The 21,644-nt window shown below is 41.6% G+C and overlaps 1 protein-coding gene across 1 annotated transcript; it reads left to right on the forward strand.

Moving 5' to 3' along the window:
* Nucleotides 1–847: 847 nt before the first annotated feature.
* Nucleotides 848–17,351, forward strand: LOC118362102 (N-acylneuraminate cytidylyltransferase-like). Its single transcript, XM_035742302.2, has 8 exons — nucleotides 848–1,652; nucleotides 2,833–2,975; nucleotides 4,286–4,441; nucleotides 9,570–9,700; nucleotides 10,082–10,176; nucleotides 11,607–11,778; nucleotides 14,638–14,800; nucleotides 15,789–17,351. The coding sequence occupies exons 1-8, from the start codon at nucleotides 1,432–1,434 to the stop codon at nucleotides 16,001–16,003; spliced, it is 1,296 nt and encodes a 431-aa protein (XP_035598195.2). The 5' UTR covers nucleotides 848–1,431; the 3' UTR covers nucleotides 16,004–17,351.
* Nucleotides 17,352–21,644: the final 4,293 nt, after the last annotated feature.

Raw genomic sequence — 21,644 nt, forward strand, 5'->3', positions numbered from 1 at the left:
TTAGTAGAACCCCGAATCATCCTGCCAGGACCAAGTTCGAATTTCAGTTTCAGAGGCATTTTCAAATTAAAGTGATACATTTAGTTGGTAAATGACTAAAAGCCTATGGCAAATAAAGCAAACTATTTTTAAGGGTGAGATTGTCAGAGGCAATCTTGCACGGTGGAAAAAGGAAGAGATTGCTTATCACCTGCCCTTTAATCCAGTTCCTTCAAATCGGCCCATCCAATGATATGCCAATATCCTCATCCGTAAAACCGAAAGAGACAGGTGGGACTTTGTTTTGGTACCGGTCTGTTTCTGTTTACTTTATGGAACTGTCAGTTGGCAAGAGCACAAGAAAATCTAGTACCAGGTAAAAAAAAAAGGTGTGCCTTCAGAAAGTATTCACACCCCTTGACTTTCAAAAAAAAATACTGTGTTAAAGCCTGAAAAAATGTGGCAATCAAAAGTGTGCAACTTTGATCATGTGTCCATTAGGCCTATGGATATATTTTTTTCCAGCATGAATTAGATAAAAGCTCCACTTTTATTCCGTAGGCTGGGATCCGCACTAAGCAGTTTTTACAAGAGCGCATTTTTCACTGGCTGTCCCCTGGTTTCAAAAACAATGATTGATAAACTGCTTAAACTTCTAGAATTCAACCGTTATTGGGTTCAAATGCACATTTAGATTTGTGAACAGCCACAATCTGTATACGCAAATTGTTAAATGTGAGAGCAGCAGTGTGATTCACATCAACGCGCTGTGTAGATATCAATAATAAGTGATATCCGTATCGCCGTAGACTACGCCACTACTGTCATCTTTACCGCCAAGCGTTTATTCAAATGAGATAATCTTTGGATGCCGACAGCAGTCGCACCATTGGAAGACATAGGTTGGATTGTGGCCTACAAAAACCTATTCCTGCTCTTTTCCCGCGATCCATCAAACACATTTGGTGTGTCATCATAGTGGTCTCTGATTTTTGGTCAGACTCGCTCAGGTGGAACAAATGTAAATATTTTTTCCGCAAACAACCTTTCTGAATTTAAAACTAATCCTCGAAGTAATCATCTAGATTTTCAGAAGTATCGGTAATCTGATTACAATACTTTTGCTGGTAACGATTACAGTTCCCGTTTTTAGTAATCCCTTCCACGTAATCCGTTACTCCCCAACCCTGTAAAATAGTAAAATAATGAAAACCCCTTGAATGAGTAGGCGTGTTCAAACATTTGACTGGTACTGTATATCAAGCAAGTATTTTTATATTCCACAGAGTATTATCATATTAACTGTTCTGTACAGATAATGATCAGACTCACGTTACAAATGCTGGTTAACAATCCAATACATTTAGTTTAGATTGTTTCACAAAAGTAGTGCGCTAGTCTTTTACTAGTCCCGTATTAGCATACCAATATTGACTTCATCAGCACAGGCAAATGGCTGCTGCAAGAAAACGTATGCTATCTGGATTTGAAGATGTGATAGATGGAAAAACAACGATTTTCAAAGACAGCGGCGAGAAGATACACGTTGCAGCCCTGATCCTCGCTAGGGGAGGCAGTAAGGGGATCCCCCTGAAGAATATAAAAGTTCTGGCCGGCGTCCCGCTCATCGGATGGGTTCTGAGAGCTGCCGTGGATTCCAAACAGTTTGACAGGTGACAGATTCCGTTCAATCTACAATTGACTTTCCAATGTAGCTACAGTATATGGATTTGCTCTGAGGCTGTTAATAATAACTAGCTGCAACAAATGCATGTGACATTCTTGTTTTGCGTGCACGGATAATATTGTTCATCCGAGTGATAAAGTATATGTTGTCTATGATGATTGATGCATTTAGTCATATCTGTACATTATCAATTGTTTGTGTGTGAATATAAACCCATGTCAGATTCTAATTGAAATAGTTTGTCAAGAGGATGTTTGAAAATGAGCTGTCTCTGACTTTGTCTTGGCCACGCAAGACCGGATTGCATTGATGTAGCCTACTTGCAGTGGTGTACTTTAAAAATATATATTTTACCTTTATTTAACCAGGCAAGTCAGTTAAGAACAAATACTTATTTTCAATGAGGCCTATGAACAGTGGGTTTACTGCCTATTCAGGGGCAGAACGACAGATTTATACCTTGTCACTTCTGGGGTTTGAATTTGCAATCTTCCGGTTATTAGTCCAACACTCTAACCACTAGGCTACCCTGCCCCCCCCCCACACACACTTAAGCAAACGGTACTTAAGTAAAAATACTTTGCAGGATTTGCAGTAATTATGTCGTTTTGTTGGGTATCTGTACTTTACTTTACTATTTATATGTTTGAGTACTTTTACTCCACTACATTCCTAAGGAAAATAATTTACTTTTTACTCCATCAATTTTCCCTGACACCCAAAAGTACTCGTTACATGTTGAACACGGTCCAATTCACACACTTATAAAGAGAACATCCTTGGTCATCCCAATTGCCTCAGATCTTGCAGACTCACTAAACACAAATGCTTAATTTCTAAGTCATGTCTGAGTGTTGGAGTGTGCCCCCGCCTATTCATAAAAAAAATAATAAAAAAAAATCATGCCATCTGCCGTTTGCTTAAATACAAGGAATTTGAAATGATTTATACTTTTGATACTTAAGTATATTTAAAACCAAATACTTTTTAGTCTTTTACTCAAGTAGTATTTTATCGGGTCACTTTCACTTTTACTTTTACTTGAGTCATTTTGTATAAAGGTATCTTTCCTTTTACTCAAGGATGACAATTGGATACTTTTTCCACCACAGTCTACTTGTTACAAAGCCTGAGGAATCAACTTCTTCATTTCTTTCTCCCACCAGTGTGTGGGTATCAACTGATCATGATAACATTGAGAAAGTGGCCAAGGCATGGGGAGCTCAGGTTCACCGCAGGAGCCCAGAGGTGTCCAAAGACTCCTCCAGCTCTCTCGACACTATCCAGGAATTTGCCCGGTTAAACCCAGGTAAGGGGTGAATCTCAATTGTAATTTCCTTGATTCCTCATGTCCTCACTCCTTGCCTCCTTCTCAAAATGCATTTGAGGAGGAGATCTGAGAGGAGGAACTGCAAATCTTCTGCTCCAATGTGCTGTGAGAAGGAGACAAGGAGGGAAGTGTGAGGAATCAAGATAATACAATTGTGATTTACTCAATGGCATAGCAACAGGGAAGTATCAACGTTTGTTATAATTTATTGTGACAAAACCACACCCTCTTTGATGCTTCACTGTCTTTGTTAGGACTCTTATGCAGTGCTTTATTATAGATGCCAGCCGTTAATGGAAAATATGCAGAAGAACATATTAGCTAGACTACGGCTCTGAGGCGATATGTGTCAAGCATCTCAGAGCAAGAATACTGATCTAGGATCAGATCCCCCCAGCCCATATGTAGTCTTATTCATTGTGTTCTTTGAGGCAAAGCTGATTGTAAATGTCACGACTTCTGCCGAAGTCGGTCCCTCTCCTTGTTCGGGCGGCGTCAGCGGCCTTCTAGCCATCGCCTATCCATTTTTCATTTTCCATTTGTTTTGTCCTTTGTCCTTACACACCTGGTTTCAATCCCCCAATTACTTGTTCATTTACTTAACCCTCTGTTCCACCATGTTTGTTTGTGAGTGATTGTTTATTGTATTGCGGTCCGTTATTTGTGGCCTTGGATTTATTGACGTGTATTGTGATTATAGTTGAGTAAAATTGTGTACATTACTCATATCTGCTGTCCTGCGCCTGACTCATCTACACCAGCTACACACAGACGCATTACAGTAAATCTGTAGTCCTCCTCTGCTTCACTTGATACGTACAACCTCCAGGGCCGAAGTGCCTGCTGCAGGTTTTCATTCCGGCCTTTTAATCAGATCCTGAGAACCACTTGCTGGGAAACCAGATGTACGGTCTGACTCTCCACTCTCCAGCCAATCAGTGACCGTTCTTGTCTAGCTAGGTAGAAACAAAACCAGCACGACTGTCATCAATGAAAATGCTCACGTTGTGTTGTCTTTTAATTCCATTTCTAATCTAAGCATAATCCCAATCCGAGTAAATTGTTGCATATCAAGTATAAACAGAGTTTCAGTTGCTATCTTATTGATAGTGTGAGAGTGACTATAGACAACCCATGAATAGGAGTTTATCCAAATAATGTGGGACTCACTCCGTAGCTACAAATGTCAACAGGGACCATATAGCTTTATTCATATCTCATATCATATGACTATCTGGTTAAATAATGGATAAATCAAATGTCTGCTGTGTTGTGTTGACTTCCTCCAGAGGTGAATTTGATCTGTCACATCCAGGCTACGTCTCCCTGCTTGCACCCCTTCCACCTGAAGGAGGCCCTAGAGTTGATCACCAATCAGGGCTTCACGTCTGTCTTCGCCGTGGCCCGGCAACACCACTTCCGCTGGCAGGAGGTCAAGAAAGGAGGTATGGGACAGCCATGTGTTATGTTTAGGGCTTTCCGGGGTAGCCTTGTGTTATGTTTAGGGCTTTCCGGGATAGACTTGTGTTATGTTTAGGGCTTTCCGGGATAGACTTGTGTTATGTTTAGGGCTTTCTGGGATAGCCTTGTGTTATGTTTAGGGCTTTCCGGGATAGACTTGTGTTATGTTTAGGGCTTTCCAGGGTAGCCTTGTGTTATGTTTAGGGCTTTCCGGGATAGCCTTGTGTTATGTTTAGGGCTTTCCGGGATAGACTTGTGTTATGTTTAGGGCTTTCCAGGGTAGCCTTGTGTTATGTTTAGGGCTTTCCAGGTTAGACTTGTGTTATGTTTAGGGCTTTCCTGGGTAGCCTTGTGTTATGTTTAGGGCTTTACGGGGTAGCCTTGGGTTATGTTTAGGGCTTTCCGGGATAGACTTGTGTTATGTTTAGGGCTTTCCGGGATAGCCTTGTGTTATGTTTAGGGCTTTCCGGGTTAGACTTATGTTATGTTTAGGGATTTCCGGGGTAGCCTTGTGTTATGTTTAGGGCTTTACGGGGTAGACTTGTGTTATGTTTAGGGCTTTCCAGGAAAGCCTTGTCTTATGTTTAGAGCTTTCTGGGGTAGCCTTGTGTTATGTTTAGGGCTTTCCGGGATAGCCTTGTGTTATGTTTAGGGATTTCCGGGATAGCCTTGTGTTATGTTTAGGGCTTTCCAGGATAGCCTTGAGTTATGTTTAGGGCTTTCCGGGATAGCCTTGTGTTATGTTTAGGGCTTTCCAGGATAGCCTTGTGTTATGTTTAGGGCTTTCCGGGATAGCCTTGTGTTATGTTTAGGGCCTTACACGTAGGCTTGTTTTCCCGGACACAGATTAACCCTATTCCTGGATTTTAAAAAAGGTAAATGGAGAATCTCCATTCAATTCTTTGTAGTCTAGGATTAGGCTTAATCTGTGCCTGAGGAAAAACTGTCCCTTACTTAATAAATTCTGTCAGGAGTTTGCCCCGGCCACATCAACATAGCCAGGAAAAACTTGAGTAGCCTAGATATGTTGTATTTGAAAACACCTACCCAATATAGCTTGTTGTAAGATGCTAATGCTCAATGATAATGAATTGTTTGTATAGTGCCTTTCACAAGCACAATACATGGAAGTCATCCCATCCACCACCAATCACTGTGTATCACAATAGAGAGATGAGGGGTGTTTAGACAAGTACGTCTTTTTTTCTCTGGACAAGGAAAATCTAATCAAATCAAATGTTATTGGTCACACACATATTTAGTAGACGTTAAACCTTTTAGGGCTAGGCGTCCCGCTAGCGGGACAACTTCCGGTGAAACTGGAGGGCGTGCAATTCAAATAAATAATCATACAAATTATGGATATTAAACATTTAGGTACATATAAGTGTCCTATATTGGTTGAAAGTTAAACATTTTGTTAATCTAACTGCACTGTCCGATTTACAGTAGATATTACAGCGAAAACATGCCATGTGATTGTTTGTGGACGGCGCCCCAAATCAAAATATTTTTCCACCGGCACAGGTTTAATGAATTCACAAATAGCGATTAAATATTCACTTACATTTTGAAAATCTTCCTCTGATTTGTCATCAAAAGGGTCCCAGCTATAACATGTAGTGTCGTTTTGTGAGATAAAATCTTTCTTTATATCCCAAAAAGTCAGTTTAGTTGGCGCCATCGATTTGAGTAATCCACTCATAGAACATGAATAGAAAGGAATCTGAAAATCTACCCCTAAACTTTGTGTCAACAAGTCAAAATACGTTTCTATTTTCTCGTCAGATACCCTAAAATGTAATCAAACTAAAATATTTCTTACGGAAAGAAGTATGTTCAATAGGAAACTGATTTTAGCAGGTGCGTCCTGTCTTCATGGCGCACAAACACGAGTTTCCAAGACTGTGTCCCTGTACTAAAACTGATACTTCTTCATCGTTTTTGAAGTTACTCGTCTGAAACCTTGAACATAGACTGCTGAAACCCTGTGGAAACCATAGGAATTATGACCTAATATTGCCATTCAAAGGGTTAGGGTTAGGGATAGCGTTAGGGTTAGATTCTGTTTGGTTTTTCTTTGGATTTTCTCCTACCATATCTATTGTGTTATATTCTTCTACATTATTTTAACATTTCTACAAACTTCAAAGTGTTTTCTTTCCAATGGTACCAATTATATTCATATCCTGGCTTCAGGGCCTGAGCCACAGGCAGTTTACTTTGGGCACGTCATTCAGGAGGAAATTGAGAAAAAAGGGGCCTAGCCCCAAAATGCAGGTGTAGCAAAATGCATGTGTTCCAAACTCCAAAAGTGAAGTAGTATCTAACAATTCACAATAATACACACAAATCTTAAAGAAAAATAATGGAATTCAGAAATATATAAATATTAGGGCGAGCAATGGCTGAGTGGCATTCACTAAAATACAGTAGAGTACAGTATATACAGTGAGGGAAAATGTATTTGATCCCCTGCTGATTTTGTACGTTTGCCCACTGACAAAGAAATGATCGATCTATAATTTTAATGGTAGGTTTATTTGAACAGTGAGAGACAGAATAACAACAAAAAAATCCAGAAAAACGCAAGCCAAAAATGTTATAAATCATTTCCATTTTAATGAGGGAAATAAGTGTTTGACCCCTCTGCAAAACATGACTTAGTACTTGGTGGCAAAACCCTTGTTGGCAATCACAGAGGTCAGATGTTTCTTGTAGTTGGCCACCAGGTTTGCACACATCTCAGGAGGGATTTGGTCCCACTCCTCTTTGCAGATCTTCTCCACGTCATTAAGGTTGCAAGGCTGACTTTTGGCAACTCGAACCTTCAGCTCCCTCCACAGATTTTCTATGGGATTAAGGTCTGGAGACTGGCTAGGCCACTCCAGGACCTTAATGTGCTTCTTCTTGAGCCACTCCTTTGTTGCCTTGGCCGTGTGTTTTGGGTCATTGTCATGCTGGAACATGCTGGTACATCCATGACCCATTTTCAATGCCCTGGCTGAGGGAAGGAGGTTCTCACCCAGGATTTGATGGTACATGGCCCCATCCATCATCCCTTTGATGTGGTGAAGTTGTCCTGTCCCCTTAGCAGAAAAACACCTCCAAAGCATAATGTTTCCACCTCCATGTTTGACGGTGGGGATGGTGTTCTGGAGTCATAGACAGCATTCCTCCTCCTCCAAACATGGTGAGTTGAGTTGATGCCAAAGAGCTCCATTTTGGTCTCATCTGACCACAACACTTTCACTCAGTTGTCCTCTGAATCATTCAGATGTTCATTGGCAAACTTCAGACGGGCATGTATATGTGCTTTCTTGAGCAGGGGGACCTTGCAGGTGCTGCAGGATTTCAGTCCTTCACGGCGTAGTGTGTTACCAATTGTTTTCTTGGTGACTATGGTCCCAGCTGCCTTGAGATCATTGACAAGATCCTCCCGTGTAGTTCTGGGCTGATTCCTCACCGTTCTCATGATCATTGCAACTCCACGAGGTGAGATCTTGCATGGAGCCCCAGAGGCTCCAACTGTTAACACCTTCTCACCAAGCTGCTTGGCGATGGTCTTGTAGCCCATTCCAGCCTTGTGTATGTCTACAATATTGTCCCTGACATCCTTGGAGAGCTCTTTGGTCTTTTCCATGGTGGAGAGTTTGGAATCTAATTGATTGATTGCTTCTGTGGACAGGTGTCTTTTATACAGGTAACAAACTGAGATTAGGAGCACTCCCTTTAAGAGTGTGCTCCTAATCTCAGCTCGTTACCTGTATAAAAGACACCTGGGAGCCTTAAATCTTTCTGATTGAGAGGGGGTCAAATACTTAATTCCCTCATTAAAATTCAAATAAATGTATAACATTTTTTGACATGCATTTTTCTGGATTTTTTTGTTGTTATTCTGTCTCTCACTGTTCAAATAAACCTACCATTAAAATTATAGACTGATAATTTCTTTGTCAGTGGGCAAACATACAAAATCAGCAGGGGATCAAATACTTTTTCCCTCACTGTACATGTGAAATGAGTAAAACAGTATGTAAACATTATTAAAGTAACTAGTGGTCCATTTAAAGTGACCAGTGATTTCATGTCTATGTATATAGGGCAGCAGCATCTAAGGTGCAGGGTTGAGTAACCGGGTGTTAGACGGCTAGTGATGGCTATTTAACAGTCTGATGGCCTTGAGTTAGAACCTGCTTTTCAGTCTCTCGGTCCCAGCTTTGATGCACCTGTACTGACCTCGCCTTCTCGGATGATAGTGGGGTGAACAGGCCGTGGCTCGTGTGGTTGTTCTTCTTGATGATCTTTTTGGCCTTCCTGTGACATCGGGTGCTGTAGGTGTCCTGGAGGGCAGGCAGTGTGCCCCCGGTGATGCGTTGGGCAAACCGCACCACCCTCTGGAGAGCCTTACGGTTGTGGGCGGAGCAGTTGCCGTACCACGCGGTGATACAGCCCGACAGGATGCTCTCAATTATACATCTGTAAAAGTTTGTGAGGGTCTTAAGGGCCAAGCCAATTTCTTCAGCCTCCTGAGGTTGAAGAGGCACGGTTGCGCCTTCTTCACACTGTCTGTGTGGGTCGACCACTTCAGATTGTCAGTAATGTGTACGCCGAGAAACTTGAAGCTTTTCACCGTCTTCACTGCGGTCCCGTCAATGTGAACAGGGGCGCGCTCTCTCTGTTGTCTCCTGATGTCCACGATCAGCTTCTTCGTTTTGTTGATGTTGAGGGAGAGGTTATTTTCCTGGCATCACTCCACCAGGGCCCTCACTTTCTCCCTGTAGGATGTCTCGTCATTGTTGGTAATCAGGCCTACGACTGTTGTGTCGTCTGCAAACGTGGTGATTGAGTTGGAGGCGTGGCCACGCAGTCATGGGTAAACAGGAGTAAATACGGGGGCTGAGCACGCACCCTTGTGGGGCCCCTGTGTTGAGGATCAGGGAAGTGGAGGTGTTGTTTCCTACCTTCACCACCTGGGGAAGGCCAGTCAGGAAGTCCAGGACCCAGTTGCACAGGGCGGGATTCAGACCCAGGGCCTCGAGCTTAATCATAGTATTAACCCTAGTTAGAACCTATTAACTGATATTGATTATTTTGATCTCTCCTCTTCAGGTAGTGTAGCCACCAAGCCACTGAACCTTGACCCGTCTAACAGGCCCCGGAGACAGGACTGGGATGGAGAGCTGTGTGAGAACGGATCTTTTTACATTCATACCAGATCGACAATAGAGAAAGGCCTGCAGGTAACTGGCACTATACCCCATCGGGGCCCATAGTCACAAAGTGTTTCAGGATAGGATTGTTGATCTAGGATCAGTTTTCCCTTTTCTATCATTATTAATGAGATTGTATGGGCAGGGAGGACCTGATTCTAGATCAGCACTCCTATCCTGAGACGCTTTATGAACAGTGGTCCTGATGTGCATGTCTGCTGCTGGAGGTGAACCCTATTTTCCTCAGGTGATCAATAATGTTTAGTCATTCAGTGGATGTGAGCTTGACCAGAGACAAAAGACACACTGAGAAATCGACTTACTGATCTATAATTCTAGATATTCTATTGTCAACTGCCGTTGTTTCAAATGATAATTGAAATCCCCTTTCTCTTGCATTGTCTTTCTCAGGGGGGAAAGTGGGCATACTATGAGATGCTGCCAGAGTACAGTGTGGATATTGATGTGGATATCGATTGGCCCGTGGCAGAACAGAGAGTACTGAGGTAGTCTGAAGTCACTGACTCAGAGATTCACATTCTCTCTCTCTCTCTCTCTCTCTCTCTCTCTCTCTCTCTCTCTCTCTCTCTCTCTCTCTCTCTCTCTCTCTCTCTCTCTCTCTCTCTCTCTCTCTCACTCTCACTCTCTCTGTGATTACTTGAACAAACTAAACGTGTCCCTTCCACAGGACGGTTGAGCTAAAGTAGGCTAATGGAATTAGCATAAGGTTGTAGACATATCTGTAATTGTCAGAAAGCTTCAATTCTTGTTAATCTAACTGCACTGTCCAATTCACAGTAGCTATTACAGTGAAAGAATACCATGTTATTGTTTGAGAAGAGTGAACAATTTTGAACATGAAACGTTATTAATAAACAAATTAGGCACATTTGGGTAGTCATGATACAACATTTTGAACAGAAATGCAATGGTTCATTTGGATCAGTCTAAAACTTTGCACATACACTGCTGCCATCTAGTGGCCAAAACCTAAATGTCACCTTGGCTGGAATAATACATTATGGCCTTTCTCTTGCATTTCAAAGATGATGGTACAAAAAAAATACAAAAGAACGGTTGGTTTTCTCTTTGTATTATCTTTTACCAGATCTATTGTGTTATTTTGTCCTACGTTCCTTTCAAATGGTAACAAGAACATGCATATCGTTGCTTCAGGGCCTGAGCTACGGGCAGTTAGATTTGGGTATGTCATTTTAGGCGAAAATTGAAAAAAAGGGCGGATCCTCAAGAGGCAACACAATAAACATTGATGTAACACAGAGGAGTCATTATACAAATGCATTTGACATCCTGGAACAGTGTGTTCTGGATTACGACCCTATCCTGCTTGGCATTCGACCGCAAGGCGCTACGAAGGGTAGTGTGAATGACCCAGTACATCACTAGGTCCGAGCTCCCTGCCGTCAAGGAAGTTTATACCAGTCGGGGTCAGAGGAAGGCCCTAAAAATTGTCAAAGATTCCAGCCACCTAAATCATAGACTGTTCTCTCTGCTACTGCACTCCAAGTGGTACCGACTGCTAAATAGTTAGTTAAATAGTTAACCAATAGCTACTTGGAATATCTGCAATGACCATTTTTGTAATCTCTTTTGACTCATCACATGATGTTTATCTCACCCGTTGTCCTAGTCACTTTATCCTTACCTACAGTATATGTACATATCTACCTCAACTACCTCGTATCCCTGCACATTGACTCGGTACTGGTAGCCAAGTTATCATTACTCATTGTGTATGTATTACTTGAGTTCATTTTTACTTTTTTTCTCTCTCTCTCTCTCTCTCTCTCTCTCTGCATTGTTGGGAATGGCCCGTAAAAGTGAGCATTTCACCTTTAGTCAACGCCAGTTGTCTACGAAGCATGTGACCAGTAAGATTTTTTGATACAATTGTATTTGATTTGTTCCTCTCCAGGTTTGGTTACTTTGGCCTGGACAAGCCTGAGGCGGTGCGTCTGCTGCTGTGTAACGTCTCCGGCTGTCTGACTGACGGCCGCGTCCTCATCTCTGTCTCTGGAGAGGAGATGGTCTCTGTCAACACCAGAGATACCACGGGTATCCGCATGCTGCAGGGAGAGGGCGTGGAGGTACGTCGACTGTAGATATAGAACATATAGAACATATAGGACATACACCAGAGAGGGAAAGGAGATACGGTGCAAAGATAACGTGATGAATACGGATGATGGAAGATCGACGTCGATTCGTCGTTGGAATTTGAAAGATCACATGTGGTAACAGCAAATAGTGACAGACAGGCTTTACTTTATTTATTTATTTATTTTTTACAGTTAAAAGAGAATCCCAATCATGCGATTACTGCTTCCACAAATACATGTGTTGTCTATGTTGTAATAGGAATTTCCAGGTGAACAAAAAGGAGAGCGTTGGTAAAGTCAATCAAAAATATGTCGGTTTTATTACAAGTTGCAACAGGGAGACACCATGCAGCCCAGAAGCAGAGAAAATGTCTAACTGACCTCTTGGAGACAAGGGCCTTTCTATCCTAATCAGACAGCACCAAATGTTCTGTAAACACCAGCCAGAGAGGCTTGTAAGGAAGACAAAACAAAAAGGCAGCGACTGTCAGCTGATACAGAATCACAGTGTTCACAGGATGTCATCAGTACAATACAACAGTGAATAATCAGTGTGTCCTTGTACATCCAGTCTGGCGTCAACCACTATCAACAGATAGGAGAATAATCCATAACATTCACTATCAAGTCTAGTGACCATCAACCTGCACCTTGAGTGTCACAAACAGAACACTGGAAATCATGTGTATTACAGGAACTCAAAATATGCTAAACATTGTGTTGATCACTCTAAACTAAAGATGAACTTTAGTCATCTTAAATTTCCCAATTACATATGAAGAAGAGGAGACAATTCATTGTTTTGATAGTGAAGTTACAGGTCATCCATACTCAACAGGGGCGGCAGGTAGCCTAGTGGTTAACCGAAAGGTTGCTGGATCGAATCCCAGAGCTGACAAGGTAAAAATGTGGTGATCTGTCCCTGAACAAGGCAGTTAACCCACTGTTCCCCGGTAGGCCGTCATTGTAACTTAGAATTTGTTCTTAACTGACTTGCCTAGTTAAATAAATACAAAATAGGCGGACTGTGATCTGGACCCAGAACGGGGTCAGTACAGACTGCGGGTTCTGACCGAGTTTTTAAAATAATAATTATATGAATATAAATACAGTTTGGGGGGAGGGGGACATTTTGTCAGGATTTGACTCATGCTATGATCTGAACACACATAAGACATGGAACATGTGTAGAATTGCAGGCAAAGAGTTTTAAAATGGCACATTTTTCTCTCTGCCAACAGGAGGGGTGCGAACAGTTTGGGGTTGCGAGGTAGAGGTTTGTTAATATGCTGATAAATGACAATATCCATCCGAACCTTTGCCATCTCGGAAATTTGTGTGACCGGACCTTCTGAAATAGTATTAGAATATAATGACTCTATTTTTCCAGAAGACACTTCAGTTGTGGCAAGTCAGATAAGATAAAGATATATAGTAAACAAAAAATGGCAACATTCACACGACAGATACAAATTCTTACAAGATATATATACACTTTGTGTACAAAACATGAAGAATACCTGCTCTGTCCATGACAAACTCACTGGGTGAAATATGATCCCTTATTGATGTCACTTGTTAAATCCACTTCATTCAGTGTAGATGAAGGGGAGGAGACAGGTTAAAGAAGGATTTTTAAGCCTTGAGACAACTGAGACATGGATTGCGTATGTGTGCCATTCAGAGATTGAAGTGCCTTTGCATGGGGTATGGTAGTAGGTGCCAGGCACACCGGTTTGTGCCAAGAACTGCAACGCTGCTGGGTTTTTCACACTCAACCGTTTCCCGCGTGTATCAGGAATGGTCCACCACCCAAAGGACATCCAGCCAACTTGACACAACTGTGGGAGTCAACATGGGCCAGCATCCCTGTGGAACGCTTTCGACACCTTATAGGGTCCATGCCCAATGAATTGATGTTAGCAACTCAATATTAGGAAGTGTGTTCTTAATGTTTTGTTCACTGTGTATATATATATTAGATAAATATAAGTCACAAACATCTCATTTCCTTTAAAAGCCATGCTATAGAAAAAAAAGAAACCCCTGTTAGATACCAGAGTCCAGCACAGTAGCCAAGTTACTGTCTGCCCCTGGTACGTCAAGATTAGCCACAGCACATCACTGAAAGCACCACCCATTAAACACACACAGGCTACTATTTACTCTAGCTGTCATGTGTATCATGTTTCAGGAGGAGACCCAGATGCAGACAGTGTCGAAGTAACACCGTTTATTACTAGAACAGGGGGCAGGCAGAGGTCAGTAATCCAGATCAGAGTCTACAAAGGTACAGAACGACAGGCAGTCTCGGGGTCAGGCAGAGGTCAGTAATCCAGATCAGAGTCTACAAAGGTACAGAACGACAGGCAGTCTCGGGGTCAGGCAGAGGTCAGTAATCCAGATCAGAGTCTACAAAGGTACAGAACGACAGGCAGTCTCGGGGTCAGGCAGAGGTCAATAATACATTTTTTTCAGTTTTACAGCAAATATCCTTCAATTCTACACATTTTGCAATAGGGTGGAGGCAAATGTTTGCCGTTTTTAATGATAACTGATGAGCCATCGGCCCACCCCGGTCGGTAGTTGGACCATGCTCACCACAAGTTTAGAAAGCTGGCTGCTAGACTAACTTAACGATCTTTAAAATAAATAAAAATGACTGACTTGGGCTAATTGAGTGACTGCTGATGCCCAACCAAATTTTGAAATTGTACCTTGTGTATTCTATTATTCTAACTCTCAACAGGAAGTTGAGACCCCGAGTCCCCCTAAAAAAAAGCACAAATCAGAGCTTGCATAGAACACTTAGACAATAAATCAAGTGTTTTATGCTGTCTCCTCCAGGTGATCCTGATCTCGTCCAGTGAGGACCTGACCAAGGCCTTGGCTGACAAGCTGTCCCAGAGAACGGGCTGCGAGGTCAGACAGCTGGGCAAGGACATCCAGGGCGAGGCCAAAGCCATGATGGACGACAGGGATCTGGGCTGGAAGGAAGTCGCCTATATGGGTATACTCACTATTCTTTTCACTTAACTGACTACTACTACTAATATTACTATTACATTTACTTGTTTAGTGATCATTTGTAAAGTGGCTCTCTATTTTCCTTCTGCATGTAGGTTAGGCTACCACTGCAGAAAACTACTGGCATTGTTCTGAGTTCATGTCACTGTCAGTCAATTGATATTTATGGGCAATGTGAGAAGGGTGATGTCAGCTGTCAAGTTCTGGAGAAATTGAGATTCAATTTAAAATGAATCCATTTCTATACTGAACAGAAATATAAACATAATATGTAAAGTGTTGGTCCCATGAAACATGAGCTGAAATAAAATATCCCAGATATTTTCCATATGTACAAAATGTTTATTTCTCTAAAATGTTGTGCATAAATTTGTTTACATCCCTGTTAGTGAGCAATTCTCCTTTGCCAATATAGTCCATCCACCTGACTGACATGTGTGGCATATCAAGAACCTGATTTAAACAGCATGATTGTTACACAGGTGCACCTTGTCCTGGGGATAATAAAAGGCAACTCTATGTGCCGTTTTGTAACAAGTTTTCTCAGGTTTTGTGGGAGCGTGCAATTGGCATGCTGACTGCAGGAATGTCCACCAGAGCTGTTGCCAGAGAATTGAATGTTCATTTCTCTACCATAAGCCGCCTCATCTAGCACATCCAACTGTCCTCACAAACGCAGACCACGTGTAACCACGCCAGCCTCAATTGTTGCATGTTGCGTTTATTTTTTGTTCAGTGTATGATTTCACTAATTCATTTTTAAGATTTCCCTAAACCCAAAATTGGGAACTATTCATTAAAAAAAATCAATTTCTATGATTTCCTTAAATCATGTAATGTTTTTGCATATTTTGTCCATGTTGTGTTTTTGCAACATACTAATCATCCTATGAATACTTCCAGAACCACGTTATGGACACTTTAATAGATAAACAAACTCATCTCACCCCTCCATTCCATCCCTCCTACAGGTAACGATGCACCAGATGTTGACTGTCTGAACATGGCTGGGCTGAGTGCAGTACCCCGGGATGCCCCAGTGGTGGCAATCAATGCTGCTAAATACTCCTGCCACAATGTTGCAGGCCTCGGGGCTGTGAGGGAGTTTTCGGAACTCATCCTGCTGCTCAAGGAGAAGGCCAAGTCTCAGATGGAACAGGACCGCATCCACAGAGATACATTCTAAACTCTAAAATGTGTTCTAAAGTCAGAGATACATTCTAAACTCTAAAATGTGTTCTAAAGTCAGAGATACATTCTAAACTCTAGAATGTGTTCTAAAGTCACAGAGATACTTTCTAAACTCTAGAATGTGTTTTAAAGTCACAGACATACGTTCTAAACTCCAGAATGTGTTCTAAAGTCACACAGATACATTCTAAACTCCAGAATGGGTTCTAAAGTCACTGACATGCATTCTAAACTCCAGAATGGGTTCTAAAGTCACAGACATGCATTCTAAACTCTAGAATGTGCTCGAACTCTAATCTGGCTCAGATATGTTCTAAACAAAGAGTTGCATTCTTGAAGCTTGAGTGCCAGTCTGTTTTTACTTGTTTGCCAGCTCCTTGTCATTCCAAACATATTTGGCATTACAATTCCAAAAAGAGTTAACTAGAGAGCAGAAACAGACGGGCACTCAGGCTATTTTATTCTAGACTATCAGACAAACCTAAACCTGTGCCAAAGATTAGGCTAAATGACCTTGAAGCTTATTGACAATCCTCAATACTTTCTCTGGAGTATTTACTCACTTTCAGGCACGTAGCTCAGGTTGAGGTGTTTTTTTACAGGTTGTCAGATCAAGGTAGTTTTAGTTTTACAGGTAGTGTTGACAAATAGTCAGTGTGTCTATAGATATATATTAGTATATACACAATTTAGGCAAGTGAGTATTCTGATATTATTTCAATGCACATTTTCCAACTCCCAAACTATATAAACTTGAATGCTTATTGGATTTAATTATATTTGTGTAATGAGGGAGGATGTGGCGAAAGTGAATAACACCTGGTCCCCCTGGAGCACAAGGTTGTAGATTCATATAAACTCAGCAACAAAAAAAGGTCCGTCCTCACTGTCAACTGTGTTTATTTTCAGCAAACTTAACATGTGTAAATATTTGTATGAACATAACAAGATTCAACAACTGAGACAAACTGAACATGTTCCACAGACATGACTAACAGAAATGGAATAATGTGTCCCTGAATAAAGTGTGTGTGTGTGTGTGTGGGGGGTGTCTGGTGTGGCCACCAGCTGCATTAAGTACTGCAGTGCATCCCCTCCTCATGGACTGCACCAGATTTGCCAGTTCTTGCTGTGAGATGTTACCCAACTCTTCCACGAAGGCACCTGCAAGTTCAGTCTGAGCACTGATGGAGGGATTGTGGGTTCCTGGTGTAACTCAGGCAGTTGTTGTTGCCATCCTGTACCTGTCCCGCAGGTGTGATGCTCAGATGAACCGATCCTGTGCAGGTGTTGTTACATATGGTCTGCCACTGCGAGGACGATCAGCTGTCTGTCCTGTCTCCCTGTAACGCTGTCTTAAGCGTCTCACAGTACGGACTTCAGTACGGACATCTGCAGTCCCCGTGCCTCCTTGCAGCATGCCTAAGGCACCCTTTACAATGTTTAAACCCTTACAATGAAGATATGTGAAGTTATTTTGATTGTTACGAATTATCTTTGAAAGACAGGGTCCTGAAAAAGGGGACATTTCTTTTTTTGCTGTGTTTATCAAAAGGTGTGCACAATTATTAGGCAGCTTCATTACCTCAGGTAAAATGGGCCAAAAAAGAGAGATGTAACTGACACTGAAAAGTCCAAAGTTGTAAAATGCCATTCAGACAGATGCAACATTCTTGAAATAGCTAAACTATTGAAGGAATGACCACCGGACAATCAAACGGTTCGTTTGCGAATAGTCAACTGGGGCGCAAAAAAACGCATGGAGGAGAAAAGGTGCAAATTAACTGAAAAAGACTTGAGAATAATTAAACGTCAAGCTAACAGGAACCCACTCTCCTCCAGTGCCACCATATTCCAGAACTGCTACCTACCTGGAGTGTCCAGAAGTACAAGGTGTCAAGTGCTCAGAGACATGGCCAAGGTCAAGAAGGCTGAAACACCACCACCACTGAATAAGATTCACAAGTTGTAAGCGTCAAGATTGGGCAAAGGTATACCTGAAGACAGGTTTTAGGGTCAGATTAAATGAGAGTGACTGTTGATGGACCAGGTGGATGGGCCCGAGGCTGGACCAGTAATGGACACAGGGTATCACTTCGAGTCAGGCACCAGCAAGGTGGAGGAGGGGTACTGGTATGGGCTGCCATCATTAAGGATGAGGTAGTTGGACCTTTTTGGGTTGAAGATGGACTGAAACTCAACTCCGAAACCTGCTGCCGGTTTCTGGAAGATTCTTTCTTCAAGCAGTGGTACAGGAAGAAGTCCTCAGCGTTCAACAAGGCCATGATCTTTATGCAGGACAATGCTCCATCACCTGCATCCAAGTACTCCACTGCTTGGCTAGCCAGCAAGGGCCTCAACGATGCCCCAATAATGACCTGGCCCCCTTCCTCACCTGACTTAAATCCTATTGAGAACTTGTGGGGCCTTCTCAAATGTGAGATTTACAGTGAGGGAAGAGAATACACCTCTTTGAACAGCATTTGGGAGGCTGTGGTTGCTGCTTCAGTGAAGTTGATCGTGAACAGATCAAGAAACTGACAGACTCCATGGATGGAAGACAGTTATTGAAAAGAAGGCTAGTTATATTGGTCTCTGAAAGGCCAAAAATGTTATTTGTCATTGTGTGTTATGTTACCCTTACTCTAAAAACAGAATAAACAAGTTGGGAGAAATTATTTTTGTAATTTAATAATTCTGCACACTTATATTCCCCTGAGAAAGACAACTCACTTTTCCGTTGTTAAACATTCAGGTTTGAGGTTCAATAACATTTGATTGACTGAGAGCGTGGCGTTTGTTCAACAATAAAATGAATCCTGAGGAATACAATTAGTCTAATAATTGTTCACGCAATATATATATATATATATGACATTAATTTGTAGGCGATTTTGATTGTTTTTCTCACCACTTTTTAATTTTGTCTTAATGTTTTTTGAACGTAGGACATTGATTTGAGTTGCTTTGAGATTCTTGTTGGCTTGGTTGTTAACTTCCGTAGTGTATTTTGCTTGCAATTTGTTTGTGAAATGCTGTATGATGTACTCATAAATTAAAAGAAAACAAAATAATTGTAATTTGGCATGGTGTCATATGCATTCATTTTTATAAAACTGCACCATTTTCTCTCCACCCCATTGCAAAATGTATAGAACTGTAGGAAATGTAAATTCTCTCTCAACAGTCAAGAGGGGGGGGGGCACTAAAATATTTTGCCACCACCAACAAAATCTCGTCTAGGACCCCCAAAAGGCTAGAGCCGGCCCTGCATGGATTACAGTTAGTGGTAAACCAGAGACTGGTACCCAGATTATATTGAGATTTTAAGTCAGTTGCCTACCCACAATATACCATTGTAATGATGTTTTAAGAAATACTTACAAATTCATTACAAACAGAAAGCTTGTTTTTTGGGTGGGCTATTAATAACATGTGCTGAAAACAAAGCGTTATGTTCGGCCAAATCCAAAACATCCCAGAGTACCACTCTTCATATTTGCAAGCACGATGGTGACTGCATCATGTTATGTGTATGCTTGTCATCGGCAAGGACTAGGGAGTTTTTTGGGGGGATAAAATGAAAAAAAGAATAGAGATAAAAACAGGCAAAATCCTAGAAGAAAACCTGGTTCTCTGCTTTCCAACAGACACTGGGAGACAAATTCACCTTTCAGCAGAATACACTAGTTGATTACCAAGATGACATTGAATGTTCCTGAGTAGCCTAGTTAAAGTTAGCTTAAATAATAAAAAAATATATATATGGCAAGACGTGAAAATGGCTATCTAGCAATGATCAACAATCAAGTTGACAGAGCATGAAGAATTTTCTTAAGAGAATAAAAGTGCAAATATTGTACAATTCAGGTCTGCAATGCTCTTAAGGTGACTTACCTAGAAAGAATCACAGCTGTAATCACTACCAAATGTAACTTGACTCAGGGGTTTGAATACTTACGCAATCAAGATAAGTGTTCTCTTTTTTTTTTTTTTTTGTATTTTTACAAACGTTGAGAATTTTTCTTCCACTTTGACATGAGATTATTGTGTGTAATTTGTTGACAAAAAATGACAGTCCCACCTTGTAACACAACAAAAGGTGGAAAAAGTCCAGCGGTGTGAATATTTTCTGACGGAAGTATATATTATATTACATCCTACAGTGACTCACAGTCTCTCCTTCAAGTCTAACTCCTGGCTTCTCGCTCTGTCTTTCTAAGCAAACTTCACTATAACACCATATAGTCAACTCTAGACAGTACATGTGATTCCTCTGTTTCTCCGTCTACCCTTCCAGCCTGCCGTTCCCTTGGCTCATCTACGGCCTGGTCAATGACTTCAAGGCGGTGCAGGTGAGCAGCAACGGCCTGTTCTGCGCCATCGTGCTCCTCTTCCTCATGTTGCTCTTCGTCATCATCTCCATCGCCTCCTGCAAGTGGAAGATGAGCAAGGTGCTGGGAGGCCTCATGTTTTTACTGTACATCTTCTTCCTGGTAACCAGCGTCATGCTGGAAGACAAGATCATCATGTGTCCCATCTCCATCTGAAGGCCCCTCTTCAACCCCAACCTCCTGGAAACACAAACACACCTTCTCTCTCTCACACACACATACAGTACACACGATCAATTGATCCTCCCGTTGTCAATGGGGGCTTCCATTGGGAGGAGCAGTAGAAAACTAGCCTGACTTGATTGATTTCAAATGCCCGAGCAGAATCAATAGATTATAAATCGTTAAGGGCAGCAGGGCAGACGGACCTGTCGATGATTGATTGATTCATGACGCTACTGCCCAATGGGATAGGTTTCTCTCCACATCACCATATCCATGAGCTTCATTGGTTTAAATCCATTGTTGACTGAAAGACCTGTAGGTTTTCAATCCAACCCCAGCTGTAACTAACCTGATTCAGTTAATCAGCCAACTAATTATTAGAATCAGCTGTGCTTGACTATAGTTGGAGTGAAAACCTACAGGACAGTAGCTCACTTGGGAAACGTTTGGAGAATCCTGACTATAGTAGTCTAATTGCATCACAACAATTAAGTCATTTTCTTATAAAACTTTATAACATGCCCAATTTTGCCATACTTGTACCATTATAGTGATTTGTTATATCACATCCTAGTGGGCATAACTGGTTAAAAATGTATTTTCTAACAGTTTTGCGGTGTTAACGTCTTTTGAACCAGTTTTGCTCACTGGGATATACAGCGCCTATGGAAAGTATTCAGACCCCTTGACTTTTTCCACTGTTAGATTACAGCCTTACTCTAAAATTGATTGATGAGGAAAAGAAAACAAAATCCACACACATTATCTCATAATGACAAAGCAAACACAGGTTTTTAGAAATTTGAATATTTAGTCAAAATAAAACATTTACACAAGTATTCAGAGCCTTTACTCAGTACTTTGTTGAAGCACCTTTTGCAGCTATTACATCATCGAGTCATCTTGGGCATGACGCGTCAAGCTTGGCAAACCTGTATTTGGGGAGTTTCTCCCATTCTGCTCTGCAGATCCTCTCAATCTGTCAGGTTGCTGCACAGCTATTTTCAGGTCTCTCCAGAGATGTTCGATCGTGTTCAGTCCAGGCTCTGGCTGGGCCACTCAAGGACATTCAGAAAC

This window comes from Oncorhynchus keta, chromosome 29 (genome assembly GCF_023373465.1).
Source record: "Oncorhynchus keta strain PuntledgeMale-10-30-2019 chromosome 29, Oket_V2, whole genome shotgun sequence".
Classification (NCBI taxonomy): Eukaryota; Metazoa; Chordata; class Actinopteri; order Salmoniformes; family Salmonidae; genus Oncorhynchus; species Oncorhynchus keta.